Below are 14,262 nucleotides of genomic sequence, written 5' to 3' on the forward strand. Positions count from 1 at the left end.
AATGAAAAACATTTTTCATCAAGTTCAACTGTCTTTTTTGTTGCCTGTGCCTTTGGTGTCATACCTAAGAAGTCATTTCCAAGTCCAGTGTCATGAAGCTTGTGCCTTAGTTTTCTCATTAAGAGACTGAGGTCTCAAATTTAGGCCCTTTTCCCCTTGGTCGACATCCTTGTCAAAAATCACTTGACCCTGTATTGTGAGGGCTCTCTGTATTGTGGGCCACTCCTTGCCTCTGGTACTCCAGCTGCCCGTCTCTTGCCTCCGGTGAGAAGCTCTCATCACCGGCCCAGCTGGGCTCACCCACAGGCAGGCCAGCTGTGCAGATCCCCACCCACAAACAAATCATGTCTGCGCACGTCAGGTCTGTGCACATGCTGGGGGTGCAGAGCACCCAATCTCAGGGCTGCCCCAAGCGCTGGAGGGGTGTCTTGGAAGACTCGGGCTCAGATCGCTCACTCTTGATGCTCCGAGGCTGGAGCCCCGTAGGAGTGACGGCAGACACTGCCCGCACCAACCCTGGTTTCCAGATGTAGTTAAATCCTCCCAGAGCCATCATGAGGCTCTCTGGTCAGGCTGACCAGCGTCACTGACACATCCTATCCCACAGGAGGAACAGGCAGCCGCTGGCAGCCCCTGACTGTGCAACCAGAGACTTGGGGGGGGAGTCACAGGGTGGGGGGGCTGACGAAGGGCAAGGAGGGGCTTTCTGGCCGGCTCAGCCTAGAGCAGCCCCTAGAGGGGAGATAGCATGCATGGTCTCAAGCCCGCCCTCAAGGGGTGTTGTGTTTTGTCTGGGAGATGAAGCACCAAGCGGACGTTTCAGCGCAGACCGGCCAACGGCCCTGCGGGCTCAGAGGAATGTGGGTCAGGGACTCGGGAAGTCGCCTCTGCAGTCTGGGAGTTTTCTGTAATCTTTCTTAATGCTTCTTGGCCCCAGGAGGGGGCTGGCACAGGCTGTTGTCCACTAGGGCTCTTAAGGACTGGAGCGGGGTGATGCGAGAGGTGGTGGAAGCGGTCCTTGGAGAGCGGTCAGACAGAGCGGCGCAGGGGCTTGGATTTGACCTGGTTCTGCCACCAGGCTGGGCCCGGTTCCTGCTCGCTCGGGACTCGAGTCTCGTAGGGGTCGGCTGCTACGTCCCAGGACGGCGTCCCGCCGACGGGGACCCCGCACAGCCCTGCGGGGTCTCCCCTGGGTCCCTGGCCCCGCGGCCTGGTTCTGTCCACCGTCTGCTCTCATCTTCCACTACACCCAGAAGTGTTCCTCCTCGGCTACTTCCGCGGGGTCCGTACCCGGACTGCTCTGCGTCGCGCATTCCCACGGATGACCACGCAGCTTACTCTCGCCCTGGCCGCCCGTGAGCGCCGTCCTCACCGACTCAGACTCTCGGTGGCAGTCGGCACCGAGAGATCTCTCGCTGCACGGGCGGCAGTGGCTTCAGCCGGTCTTCAGGCAGAGCGGCCGCAGGCCTAGAGCCCCCGCCGTCCTACGGGACCTCAGGGCCAACCCAAGCCGGCCCACGGAACCGTACTCGCCACCAGACGCCCCAGGCACCGCCCCCGCCCACCGGAAGTGGAAGTGCCCTAGAGCGCCCGGCCGGGCTCTGCGCAGACTCGCAGCGGTACGCTGGGACCCGGAAGCACTGGTCGAGGCCCCGCCTTTCCCACCAATAGCGCTGCCGGGGGAAGCTGCGCTCTCTTTTCCCGGACGTGCTCGTGGTGGTGGCAGCAGGTAGGCCGCGTTGCCGGTGTCGGCTGGCGGGGCCTCTAGGTGGGGGTCAGGGCGAGGGTCAGGGCGGGGGCTAGGCGCGCGGGGTCCGGGCGAGGCCCGGGCGCGGGAACTGCGGTCGGGGGCCGGGCTCGCGGGCACGCCTGGTGCTCACGCGCTGCGCGGGGCCCCGCAGGCGCGCTCTCAACATGCAGAACGACGCTGGCGAGTTTGTGGACCTGTACGTGCCGCGGAAATGGTGAGCGCTGTCCCCGCCACTGGTCCTTTTTCCCAGGCGCCTTCTCCCCCATCCGCTCACACGTTTCTCCCCGCAGTTCTGCCAGCAACCGCATCATCGGCGCCAAGGACCACGCGTCCATCCAGATGAACGTGGCCGAGGTGAGCCGGGCGGCGTGAGGGATTGCACGGTGAGGGAGAAAGCTCAGGAGCGGGGGAGCGAAGCCTGGACTGGCGCCGGCGTTGATAATTCCCAAACCTCAGGTTTAGAGCGAAAGGCGCTGGACTGCCCGTCTGGTGTGACACTCATTTTCCATCGATAGGTTGACAAGGTGACAGGCAGGTTCAACGGCCAGTTTAAAACCTACGCTATCTGTGGGGCTATTCGCAGGATGGTGAGTGTCTGGGGCTTGGCTCACCCGGGCCTTTGAGGGCCGAATGTGGTGTGCCTTGCCTTTTCTCATTGGTCGGAAGGATAGTTTGAGCCTGCGGGACTGGGTTGTGCCCTCTGCCCATCCTGGGGAGGGCGGGAAGGTTGCTCAAAGACAGGACTGCCTTGGGAACACTCAGCCAGCCTTTACTTTGGAGCTTCCCAGTGACTACGCTCTCCCCCTTCCCCTGTCTCCAAGGCCTCGCCCATCTGGTGAGGCATGAGGCTGGGAGAGTCCCCCCCCATTACTGCTGTGTGGCCCTGCGAGGGGACATGGCCAGCTAGGGGCAGCAGGAAACATGGCCCGTGTGCTTTTCCCCAGGGTGAGTCAGATGACTCCATCCTCCGACTGGCTAAGGCCGACAGCATCGTCTCAAAGTAAGCGGGGATGGGGGGCAGAGGGCGGGGCAGAGGCTGGGACTGCTCCCCCAGATCTGAGGCTGTACTATTGTTCTTCTCGTTCAGGAACTTCTGACTGCAGAGCATCACAGATGTGAAATTTTCCACAAATAAACAGTGAAACTCCGTGTCGGTTCCCTCTGTGCTGGTGGGCGCGCCTCAGACTCTGCAGGGCCAGGGTGACACTGGGCTGTGAGTGGCCCACAAAGGCAGTCCAGCCCAAAAAGGAGACGAGCTGTGAAGTGTGCTGTGAAACCATGTTTTACTTGAGAGCAGAAACACAAACACCTGTGACTCAGTACTGAGGTCAGATAGTTGCTTAACATCCATCGAAAATCCACAACTGCAACTGGGTGCCCATGGAGGGACACCCGGCCCTCAACATCCTCGGTGTCTGGGCTGGTTCTAGGGGACGGGGTTCAGGCTGAGGTTTGGCTGAAATCTTGGCTTTGCCACCAGGGTTCCTGAGCGCCACACCATGGCAGCTTGGCGTTACCGAAAGGGACATGGACTTGGGTGGGGAGGTCATAGACAAGATTGGTGAAGGACTGGATCAGACAATAAATAAGCAAACTTAAGTTACGGCATTTGTCAGCGGTTCTACAGCTGTACAGGAATCACTGGGTGGCAGGTCGCTTGAGGCTGAGTTGTAAACCAGGATGTCCAGGGCGACAGTACTTGTAACACAGACGTGTCCTTGAGATGCAACGGGGCCTGGCAGCCGGCACCTTCCTTCCACCTCAGCTTGGATCCAGGAGGGGTGGAGGGGGACTGAGGCAGGTTGGGCAGCAGATGCAGGCTTGGTCCTCCATTACTTTCCAAGGAGTGGGAGAAGGAACACCCCTGCGGGGGTGGTCCAGGCTGAGTTGCTGGTGGCTGGGAGCTGTGATGAGCACAGTGGGCCTTTCTGTGAGCGCGCCGGCAAGGGCACGGGGTGGGGGCTGACCCAGAGCCACCCCAGTGACAGGTTTGTGGCACACTGGTGGAGCAGCTGGAGGCCCAGGCGGTTTCCCAGATAGGCTGACTCTCCAGTCCTTGGTTCTTAGTGTGTTGGGCTGGGTGGTAAGCTGAGGAATAACGTCATCTCATGCAAGGGGACACAGGCCTGTGAAGCTGAATGGTTAGGCTGGTGTGGCCCAGATCAGCTTGGGAGTGATAGCTGCTTCTGGTTGGGGCCCGCTGAGTGTGAGAGTCAGCCTGGGGCACAGGAGGCCAGAGGCGGTGCTGCAGGTGAGGACTGAAGGGTTAGTGTTCTCTCCACTTGAGGGCCAAGTGTGGTTTCAGGTCAGCCTCACACACCTTGTTCGACCAGCCTCTGTTCCTTCTAGAAAAAGTCCCCACGGGCAGGATCCCCCATGATGACAAATAGACTGCTTTTCTGTCACAGTATTGCTTAGTGAGATCAGGAGCCAGCTGTGCAGTCGGTCACCTGAAGGTCCAGTGTCACAGGCCAGTGGCGCTTTCCTGGTGGGAAACGAAGGGCAGTGTCCGTGTGGGGTGGACAAGTGTGCCAGGGCCTCTTGGGGTGCCTGACACTTGAGTGCCGGGACTTCCCCGAGACCTGATGTGTGGGAGAGCAGAGGTCCAGAGTGCAGCTGGTCAAGAGGAACAAGAGTCTGCTCTTGCTGGCCTGACCTGACCCTGCGGCTCTGTGCGGGGGCAGGCCTGGAGCTGGGCTGTAGGGCAGGGTCATGTCCACAGCACTGTTTTTTTGGGGGGTTCACACCCAGAACCCCAAACAGGATTAATGCTTTGTCATGTAACTGCAGCAAATGCAGTGTGTCCAGCACCAGGCCTCCAAGGCTGCGTGGTCCGGCCGGTACAGGGGGCTGTGACACGGCTGTGACACTGCGTGGAAGGCGAGGCAGATGGGAAAAGAGGCTGTGACGTTAAATCTGAGGTCCTGGTGTGGAAGCAGCCTCAGGCCCGGGAGGACTCCCATGTCCCACGTTCTGTCCACATAAGGGCGTAGGGACACTCGGAAATGCCACGGAGGTGCGTTGTGCCTGGGAATGAGAGCCATGCCCCCAGGAAAATCAAGTGTGTGAAGGCTGGGCCCCTGCTGGGAGGCAGTGGGACTGGGGTGCACTTCCCTGCCTGGGCACAGCCCCTGGGGCCCACAGTGTGGGTGTGATGAGTGGGGTGGGCGCCAGGGGTGGTCTCTGCAGCATCGTACCCTAGAACTGCTGCGTGAGGCGTCTGTAATGAGGTAACACCTGGTTCTCGGGGAGATAGAGAGCAAGTTCCAAGGCCACGAGCACTGTGAACTCGAACCCGATTAGGTCCCGTCTGTTGAACCGAAACCTTTCTTCTAACTTCTGCATTGAAGAAGAGAGAGGGTTCAGTGTGGCCCCTGCTCTGGTTCCCATCTAAGTCAGCAGGTGGGGAGTGGGTGACGACCACCGCCCCCAGGGGCAGTGCTCAGCCTTCAGAAGAGAGCTGGGGACATGGGGCTCCGCCCTGGGAGGGGGTGTGGCCAGCTGGGGGCGCGCACACTCACGTCGATGAGCTGCTTCACTTCGTTCTTGCGGAGGTCGCTGCTGATCTTGGCGGCCAGCAGCACGCAGGCGCCCGCGCACAGCTTGCGGTTCTGCTTGTTGAGCTTGCCTTGCAGGATCAGCTTCTCAAAGTACACGTAGGCCATGGACACGGTCACGGGCTCCAGGCTGCACTCTTCAGAGAGACTCCGCATCTCCCGTTTCAAACTGCGGGTTTACACGGGGGTCAGGCGGCCTCCGTTAGAACAGCTGTCGTCCCACCCTCTTCTCTAAGGGCCACTGCAGAGGATAGAGTCCCTGCTGTCCTGTGGCTGTGCGGGGAGGTACCACAAGGGCACAGCACCACAAGGCGCTGAGATGTGGGTGTGCTGAAATGGTGCCTGGACCACCCTGGGAGCCTTGGCGCCCTGGGAGCTGCTGGGGTGGGCGTTTGTAAGAGCTGGCAGGGCAGGGTCCCAGCAGAGGGCAGTGACTGGGAGCCCCGCCTCAGCTCGCAGCTGCAGTATCTGCAGGGCCTCAGGTGCTGGTGAGGGGGGCTCAGTGGGCACGGCCAGGTGTAGGTGTGTGTGCTCGCACATGCCTGCCCAGGTGTTATGGGCCGCACGGACGTCGGGAGGGGCCTGAGTCTGCCAGGCTCAGGGATGGACAGGAAATGGGGGCCTACAGGAACCCCAGGGTGGCGTTCAGCAGCAGTGAGTTTGGGGGTGTTCCTGGGTGGCCTCGGCCCCCCTACCTCCTGATTTTGCTCAGCGTCAGTCTGACGTGTGGGAACTTCTCCCGGAAAGTCTCATTCATGTCCTTCTTGAGGTCGGAGGGCTTCACGTACTCGATCACTGTCGTCTGCAACACAGGGGGCGGGAGGCTGGGGCCTGGCCGCTGCAAGGCCACTTCCCACTGGCCTGGCTGGCAAGTGTGGTGGCACCATGCCTTCAGAGTGGCCCCAGGTCTGTGAGAGTGACACACCTCAGGACAGAGGGCAGCGGGCTGAGGGTGTGGGGGGGGCCCTGGTGGAGGGGTGAGCAGGCTGAAGGCGTGGGCTGACCCCCGGGCGGTGCGGCCAGCACCACTCTCCAGCCCTGCATGCCCCCTCTGCAAGGTGCCACTGGTGCCCTGGGGTTGGGAGCTTGTCGGTCCTGCCCTGGTGGCGCCGGGCTCCCGGCCCCTGAGGCGCAGCAGAGCAGGTGTGCGTCTGCACTCACTGTACCATGTAGGATGCGAAGATGAGGACCCGCTTGTGCTTGCCACAGGGCCACTGGGGGTCGTCCAGCAGGTTGGGGTTGTACTCCAGGGCATCCCCCGCGTCACTCCCTGTGGGCAGGAGGCAGCGCTGACCCAGTGCCCTGACCCTGGGGCAGGAGCCGTGCTCCTGCAGTCACCCTGGGCAGGAGCCCCCATGCCAGGTCCCATGGGGTTTGGGAGGGGCTCCCAGTGCGCGAGGAAGGGAAGGGCGTCCTGATGAGGACACCTGGCCCCCAGCCGTCTGTGGACACAGCTTCTCCCCACCGCCTGGCTGCGTGTCTGCTCTGCCCAGAGTCCATCCGTCCTGAAAAGTCACACCCTGGCCCCCAGCGCCCCCCCCCCACCAGTCCCAGGCTTCGAGTCTGCCTCTGTCTCCACCAAGGGCTGTGGGTTCAAATGCGACTCTGCTCTGCTGCCACTGGGGGGCGCCTGAGCGCCGGCGAGGGTACCTAGCTCCGTGCCAGGGGGTGCTGGCTTGGCAGCCGCCGGTTTGTATCTGGACGCTGGCAGCGCCCGCGGCACGCTGGGCCGGGGCTGTGGCGCTGGGCCGTGGCCATCTGTCTTCTGCGCGACCAGGGCGTTGGTGGGGTACAGGAACTTGGCGTAAGACACGACCTGGACAGGTGAGTGCATCAGTGGCGGTCCCGCCCCTCCTCACTGCTGCCACATGCACGGCCCTGCCCCTCACCCACCATGACCCCGCTCAGGCCAGAGCTGGGGCTGCTCACCTGACCATCACCGTTCTCAGTGACAACATTCCAGAATGCCACCCCCACCAGCCCTTGCCCTCTGAACCCCAGGGCCCAGGGGCCGCTGTCGCAGGGCGGGCTGCTCACTCCCGCCGGCCCCTTGCATGGAGAAGATGAGAGGGAAGCACACGGCCACACGCTCATTCTCCCCAGGATGTGAGCCCCATGCCCGCCCGGCCATGTGTGCGGTGTCGGCTCTTGCCTTTCCATCTGCTCCCAGCTCCACACCTTCCAGCTCAAACACCATCTCAGAAGAGACGGACACCCCGCCAGATGGGTGCCTCTGCTTCTGGCTGTCCACCCTCAGGTCACTGCAACGCAGGGCACACGAGAGCTGTGGGCGCCCCCCCGCCCCACCTTGGTGGGGGCAGAGCCTCCCTCTCCCCTGGCCCACCCCCAGTCGTGAGGGCAGCTGCCACAGCACTCGCGTTGGAGAGCAGCAGCAGCAGTGCTGAACTTGCTGGGGACTCGGGCGAGGACCCCTGTCATGTGAGCTGCCTGGTCTGGCTCCTTCCCTAGACTGGGTGCTTCCTTTTAAAGCAACAGTGGCAGCGATATTGCCCCTGCAGCCCGAGCCACAGCCTCACCCACGGCTGTGCTCCCGGGGTGCCCCCTACCCTGCAGTCACACTGGGCAGGAGGTTTCCACACCAGGTCCCAGGTGCCATCCCCACCCTCCCAGCTGTCCGCTTCTTCCTGGGTCACACACAGGACACAACTACCTGGCTGGGTCACAAGGACACACATCAGTGTCCCCACGGAGAGGAGCACCCCAGCACTGACCTTCAGGCAGCTCAAACAGAAGTAAAGAGGGTCACACCCCTTCCTAGAGAATCAGGAGATGGGCAGGTCTGCTGCGAAGACAGGGGGAGGCTGCCAGGAGCCTGGCTGAGCCCGGCCCCAGCCGCCCGGCCACTCACCTGACCCGCAGGCCGTCTCCATAGGGCAGGACGGAGAAGGCCGCACACAGGGAGCGCTTGGCACAGATCAGCACGATCCTGCAGGGAGGGCGCCGGTTGGAACCGGTGGCGGGGGCTTCCTGGGAGAGTTCCTTCCCACAAAGCCTCGGGACGGCAACCTCCCCAGGTGTCCAGGACTCCCAGGCCAGGGCCCGTGGGTCTGGCTGCCCCAGCTCTCACTGGCCCCCGGCATGTAACACGCTGCATGGGGAGGGTCTTGCCTGGCCCCTTGCAGCAGGGCCGAGGCTGGAAGCTGGGACTCTGGTTCCCGGGATCGGGCGTTGGCGGACACACACGGCAAAGGAGGGTGCCCACAGGGCCTCTGGGTTCAGGGAGCCCCTCCTCGGCCATCCTGGGGAGGCGGGGCCTAAGAGAGTTGGGAAGAGAGCCTGCTGCAAGGGGCCCACCGGCACAGGAGCATGCAGGGGACAGGCCTTGCCCGTCTGGGAACGGCTCTGCTTGGCAAGGCCCTGGCCTGGCAGGGAGGACGACAGACTCCCCTTAAGTCTGGGGTGACTGCCCACCGAGTGCCCACTGAGGCCGGCCAGCCTGTTGGGCATCCCCAGGGCCTGCCCCTCAGCCACTGGGCGGTCCAGGGCTGTCTGACCACGGCTATTACTGGGAAGCGGGGACGGCTGGCAGCCATCTGGCTCCCGAGGGGTGCCCTTCAATGGCAAGGGGTACAGTGTGGGGACCCTTTGGATCAGGGTGGGACACTGAGATGCCTCAGGGCTGGCAGGGAAGGGTGTCAAGGGCAGAAGAGAAGAGAGGCCTCGCTCAGCGTCTGTGACCCGGGATTTGGGGGCCCCACCTGCTGGCCCTGTCTCGGGGGGCACTGCTGGGCTGGGGATTTAGTTCGCCTCTCCTCTGCACGAGGGGATGAACCCAGCCCTCTGCCCTGCACGCGTCCGCCCGCACCAACACCCCTTCCTGCCACGCTGGTGCTCATCTGCTGTCCCTGCGGTTCTGGGGTGGCAGGGCAGGGGCTGCTATGGACGGGCGCTGGGTTCACGTGGGGGGCAAAGGCGGGCGGCCCCGCGCGGCCACACCTGCTGTTCCTGGTGTCGTACTGCCGCATGTTCTTGATGAAGTGAGTCTTCTTCAGGCCCTTGTGTCTGGGGGAGCCGGGCACGTGCTTGGTTCTGTGGGCGAAATACAGGTCGCCCGTCCCTCTCATGCCCTCTCTGGCCCCCAGGGCAGGTGTGTGGGGCCGCAGAGTTCTTTACCTTGGAACCGAGGGACACCCCACCATGTCATCCAGGAACTCGAGGGAACAGCGCTGGGAGGTGACTCGCCTCCTGCAAAGGAGACAGAGCAGGACTCAGCACAGAGGCCGGGCAGGCGGGGCAGGCCAGGACGGGCGGGGCTGCTGCGGTGCCCGCCAGGACGGGTGCTGGTAAGAGAAGCAGAGCCAGACCTCCGCAGGCAGGGGTGCTCACTGCCCACTCCAGGGGCAGCAGGGGAGGACTGCTGGGCAGGCCCCTGTGTCCCGAGGCCCTGGGTGGGGTCATGGAGGGTGACCAGACCAGCCCTGCCCTGCAAGGATGTCGGGCTGGAGTGGTACCAGGAAAGGAAGCCACCTGGTGGAGAGGGGACCACCTCTGCGGTGTCTGCATCTGTGCTTGTCCTTCCCTGAGGGCGGGGCCCCAGGCCCCAGAAGCAGCCCCAAGGGTGGCCACAGGGGCTTTCTCAGCTTATTTCCTCAGGCAATTTCCCAGGTGGTGCCAATTGGCAGGTGCACCCCTGGGGCATCCTGTGTGAGCCGTGCCAGCGCAGTCCCCACGGAGGTGGAAATGCCGGGCGGGTGCTGCCCTCCCGTCCCTGTAACGTGGCCCTGCAGCCGAGCAGCACCCACAGACCCCAGCCCACAGGGTCCAGCTCACTTGCTGGGCAGGGATGGAGCCCCTGTGGCCCCTGCAGAAGAGCTGCTCTGTGTGGGGCTCTCCTCTGCCTTCCTCTCCTCGTGAGTGTTTTGGGGACACACTCGATCCTCCCAGCAGCTCCACTGGGGAGGCCATATTACCACCCTCTGTTCACAGAGAGGCAGGGAGACCAAGGCACAGAGCTGGGGAGTGGGGCTGGGACCGCCCCCCTCCCCGTGGCTCTGCAGTCCAGATTCCGGCCCGCCCCCCCTTGCACTGCTGGGGCCAGGGCTGCTTCTGGATGTGATGCCCTTACAGCCGGGCAGAGGTGATGCTGCCCGTGGTGGTGAGAAACTTCCCTCACCTGGTCACCGAGGACACGCCCTGCCCAGCAGGGCTCCAGACGCCCATGGCCAATGAGGCGCAGGGAAGGCGCTGCTGTACCTGGAGTCAGACCACCCGAGACTGGTGGCCCCACTCAAGTGACTGCTCTTCCATGTCAGGCGCCCGAGAGGTGCCAATGGCTTTGAACCCTCCCTGGAGCCCCTGCAGGGCGTGCAGCCCTGCCCACACCCCAGCTGGACCTGTGACCTTGTAAACCCCCACAGGCTGCCCCATGCAGGGCTCTGTCCCGAAGCCCATTCCCAGGAGAGAGGAGAGGGGAGGAGGGAACAGAAGCACCGTGACATGGCACCGGACAGGCCAGGGGCTCCTGACCTGGTCTGACCCAGTTGGCAGCCCAGGCCCTGGTGTGCTCCTGCGTGTTGCGTGCTGAACTGAAAAGAAATGTGGCCCTGGCAGTCCTGGGAGTGAAACCAGGGTCTCGAAGGCTCCCCGCCGTGGAGCATGTGTGGGCTGAGCCCCGCGCAGCCGGATTGTGGCCAGAGTCTCCCGTGACCTCGCTCTGCTCCCCAGGCCTAGGCCATCCCCGCTAAGCCCTGGATGTTCACCTGGCCCCACAACAGCCCCCAAGCAGGCGGTGCTTAATGCAAGTCCACCCCATGGAGCAGAAAACAGGCTCAGAGAAGCTGTGCCACCTGCTGGAGGTCACAGAGCCACTGGGTGGTGGGGCTGGGCTTCCTCTCAAGGTTATTCCCAGAGCCCAGGCCCCAGCACAACTCCATGACACGGACTCTGGGGAAGCACCTCAGCATCCTCTCCATTCCTAAAACACAACAACAGATCCCTGAAGTCTAAAGCCAGGAGCTGGCAGCCACCTCTTTGAGGCGTCCCTCACACCCCGAGCAGCGACTCTGCCTGGGCCTGGGGCGCAGAGAGAGAAACAGGCCGTCTGTTTCGCCCTGTTGTCCGTTGGGGCCGGGGCAGCAACTCCCCAGGCACAAGGTCAGGGCCCCAGAAGGGCAGGTGCAGCCCTGAGGGAAGGAAGGGCACCTGGACAGGGACTTAAGGGTAAGCAGGAGGGAGAGGCAAGGGGTGCAGGGACACAGGGTGTTGTGGCCGCAGTGGGAAGGGCCCCCGCGGCACCTGACTCTGATCACACCCTGCCCTGTCTCAGTTCCCCTGAGCTTGGGCCTGCCACACGCCCTCTTCAGAATCCAGCAGTGGTGCCCCAACCGCACCAGCACCCAGGGCTCCAGGCACTCCCAACAGCCCCTCCCACCAGTGTGGCTCTAGGGGCCAGTGCTGTCTTGTCCACAGGGTCTGGCCCACAGACCCCTAAATGATGCCTGGCCTGCCCAGGACTCACACCTCGCAAGCTGCACCTGCAAATGCTGTGGATGTGGCCTGCCCAACCGGAAGACCCCGGGAAACCCGAGCGTCAGGGCTGGAGGTGACCATGCCAGTGCCGCCCAGATGACTCCCATGTGAGAGGCCACCTCTGGACTTCAGGGCCAGCCTCAGAGCCTGCCCACTGCCCGGCAGCTCTGTGCTTCGGACTGAAGGCCAGGCAGGGGCCCTGGAGAAGGGGCCGTGGGCGGGGCTTACCCCAGAGCTCCCCAGGGTCTGGAGGCAGGGGCACAGACTGTAGGGGCTGAGCCCGGGGTGGGCGCTGCTCCGGGATGGCCGAGGGGTCCCTGGAGATGGAATCAGGGCCGAGGAGGAATTGCTGGCTGGGACGTGCCAGGGCCATGAGCTCAGAGGGGACTGTGGGGATGGGGGCAGCACAGAGGTAACGGGCCACCAGTGCCAAAGCAGCCTTGGTACAGGGGGTGATGATCTGCAGGAGACTCTGAGGCCAGCTGTCCTTCCTGTGCAGGGGCCCCCTGGTCCACGGGTCGGGGTGGGGGGTCGCCCAGAGCAGAGAGTGCAGGGGACACGGAGAGGCAGCTGGCAGCCTGTGTCCTCCGTCCAGGCACTGGGAAAGGTGGGCTGGGAGGGGTGTCCCAGAACTGCCCCTGAGTCTGGGGGCTGAGAGTGCAGAGCAAACCCACATTCAGGGCACTGGCAAGGTTGAGGGCCATGACCCCAGTACCTGAGAACTGATAAGGTCCGAGGAAACCCCAACACCATGTCCACGGGGGTTGGCTGAGCCCTCGAAGACCCGGCCCTGACATCCCAATCCTGTGCCTGGGGCTCACAGAAGGTCAGGGTCACCTCTTGTACCCCGACCTGGCATCATGGGCTGAGGACCCGGGATGACCCCACTCCCCAAATTCTGTGTAGGGGGGCCCCAGGCTCCACCCCGGACTGCCGGCGCCAAGTCACCGGGTCCCCGGGTCCCCGCGCCCCCGCCCGCCCCACTCACCTGTGGCGCTGCGGGTCCAGGCCGAGGCTGGCGGGCGCGGGGCTGAGCAGGCCCTGGGGCACCGAGGCCCTGCTCGCGGTTCCGGGAGGGCCCGGTGGGGCGGGGGGCGCGGTCTCGGGGCCCGGGGGCGGCGGCGGCGCCGGCGGCTCACGGGCCTCGGCGGGCGGCGGCGGCGGTGGCGGTGGATTCTCGCCAACCGGGCCCAGGCTTGGGGGCCGCCCGTCCAGAGAGATGTTGTTGAGGAAGAAGAGCGCGGCCTGTCGGCGCCGCGAGTCCCCGCGTCTCCGCAGCGCCTGCGGCGGTGCCCTGGCTGCAGGACCTGGGCCGGAGCCGGGGCCGGGGGACGGGCCCGGGGCTCCACCCGCCGCCGCCGCGGCCATCCTCTAACTGAGCCCGCGGGCGTCCCGCCGCGGCCCGCGCGCAAGCGCCTAGGATAGACGCTCATTGGTCGCGGCGCGCCCTCATGCAAATATACCTCAGTCGCGCTCGGCAATTGGTCAGCATGGAGCCATGGGCGGGCTGCTGAGCTCGGGGGCGGCTCCCCTGGGTCACGGAGGTGCTGTCTCTGCGCCCCAGGGCCCGTGCCTGTCGTCTGCTCGCTCGCGTTTCCGCCGGGCCCGGCCGGGAGCCGAGAGACGACGGGGCCACGGGTTCGAGTCCCCGCCTCGGAAGCCGAGCTCTTGCTGGGCAGCGGCCTTCGTGATAGGTCTCCGTGGAGATTGCGTTTTTAGGCCCCAGCGCACTTCCCCTCCGGGTGTCTGCCGCGCAGAGCCTGTGGCTGTGTCACCTGCCGTGGGCGAGGCCCTTCAGCGTGCAAACTACCGGAGGATCCGCAGGCTCCCGGAATGGCTGTGCGGCACCGCGGCGGTGCCACCAGGGCTCCTTCCTTAACTGAAGAAGAGACAGCGGGTCTGTGGAGAGGAGGATCTGGGAGGGCTGGCGGGGAGGGGCAGTCCCGCCCCTCCCCCAGCAACAAAGTGATCTGAGACTCAGTTTCTTCTGCACCCGCGTCCCTCTGATGTCAGAGCGGTGGCTTCAGGCTCAGGTGCTGCCTTCGGGTGGGGACAGCGATTTCAACCCCAGGTGCAGTCAGGATGGCGCTGGCTCCGCAGGGGGCGTTGCCAGCGCGGTCTGCCCAGGGCTGGAAGCCGGCGTTCGCCGCTTAGTTATGCGGCTCGGCAATGCCTCTGCACGCGCTGCCCCGCGCCCCACGGCCATGGTCTGCGGGCACCAGGAAAATGGGCGGCGCGCCTCTGGTCGCCGGGAGTACGAAAGGTCATCGCCTGCACGGTGGCCAGTCAGGGCCCGGCTGCACGGCCGCTCCTTTCGGGCCCCGCTTTCTCCCGGGCACGTCTCCTCCTGGTGACCTTCAATGGCCGGCACAGCGAGGCTCGCTCAGTGCCCAGTCTGTCCTCTTGCCTTTCGCGCCATCCTTCCAAATTGCCCCCAAGCCTTCACCACCCAGGCCTGCAAATTGG

General features: G+C 64.4%; 2 protein-coding genes across 3 annotated transcripts; one reads left to right on the forward strand and one right to left on the reverse strand.

Annotated features, from left to right (window-relative positions):
• Window positions 1-1,620: 1,620 nt before the first annotated feature.
• RPS21 (ribosomal protein S21) lies at window positions 1,621-2,898 on the forward strand. Its single transcript, XM_037060029.1, has 6 exons — window positions 1,621-1,729; window positions 1,902-1,964; window positions 2,041-2,104; window positions 2,266-2,337; window positions 2,695-2,750; window positions 2,838-2,898. Exons 2-6 carry the CDS (start codon window positions 1,915-1,917, stop codon window positions 2,845-2,847), a joined length of 252 nt encoding a protein of 83 aa, XP_036915924.1. The 5' UTR covers window positions 1,621-1,729; window positions 1,902-1,914; the 3' UTR covers window positions 2,848-2,898.
• Window positions 2,899-3,016: 118 nt separating this feature from the next.
• On the reverse strand, window positions 3,017-14,230 carry CABLES2 (Cdk5 and Abl enzyme substrate 2). 2 transcript variants are annotated; one of them, XM_037060026.1, is made up of 11 exons: window positions 12,785-13,220; window positions 9,442-9,513; window positions 9,265-9,357; window positions 8,177-8,254; window positions 7,460-7,568; window positions 6,958-7,123; window positions 6,474-6,577; window positions 6,003-6,109; window positions 5,272-5,476; window positions 4,948-5,089; window positions 3,017-4,235 (listed from the first exon to the last, which is right to left on the reverse strand). In XM_037060026.1, the coding sequence occupies exons 1-10, from the start codon at window positions 13,162-13,164 to the stop codon at window positions 4,949-4,951; spliced, it is 1,455 nt and encodes a 484-aa protein (XP_036915921.1). In that variant the 5' UTR covers window positions 13,165-13,220; the 3' UTR covers window positions 3,017-4,235; window position 4,948. The 2 variants fall into 2 exon arrangements, with proteins under 2 accessions (XP_036915921.1, XP_036915923.1); XM_037060028.1 differs by lacking the exon at window positions 12,785-13,220 and adding an exon at window positions 13,260-14,230 and having other exon boundaries at window positions 3,017-5,089.
• Between the last annotated feature and the right edge of the window lie 32 nt (window positions 14,231-14,262).

The sequence above is a fragment of the Sturnira hondurensis genome, unplaced genomic scaffold, assembly GCF_014824575.4.
Source record: "Sturnira hondurensis isolate 20B ecotype Veracruz unplaced genomic scaffold, ASM1482457v3 Scaffold0011378, whole genome shotgun sequence".
In the NCBI taxonomy this organism is placed as follows: domain Eukaryota; kingdom Metazoa; phylum Chordata; class Mammalia; order Chiroptera; family Phyllostomidae; genus Sturnira; species Sturnira hondurensis.

Coding starts and splice junctions, on each gene's coding strand:
- CABLES2 (XM_037060026.1), bottom strand. CDS start 13,164: ATGGCCGCGGCGGCGGCGGGTGGAGCCCCGGGCCCGTCCCCCGGCCCC. Junction 7,124..7,459: donor AGCTGGGAGCAGATGGAAAG/GCAAGAGCCGAC, acceptor TCACCTGTCCAG/GTCGTGTCTTACGCCAAGTT. Junction 5,477..6,002: donor ACGCTGAGCAAAATCAGGAG/GTAGGGGGGCCG, acceptor GTAAACCCGCAG/TTTGAAACGGGAGATGCGGA.
- RPS21 (XM_037060029.1), top strand. CDS start 1,915: ATGCAGAACGACGCTGGCGAGTTTGTGGACCTGTACGTGCCGCGGAAA. Junction 1,965..2,040: donor CTGTACGTGCCGCGGAAATG/GTGAGCGCTGTC, acceptor TTCTCCCCGCAG/TTCTGCCAGCAACCGCATCA. Junction 2,338..2,694: donor GTGGGGCTATTCGCAGGATG/GTGAGTGTCTGG, acceptor GCTTTTCCCCAG/GGTGAGTCAGATGACTCCAT.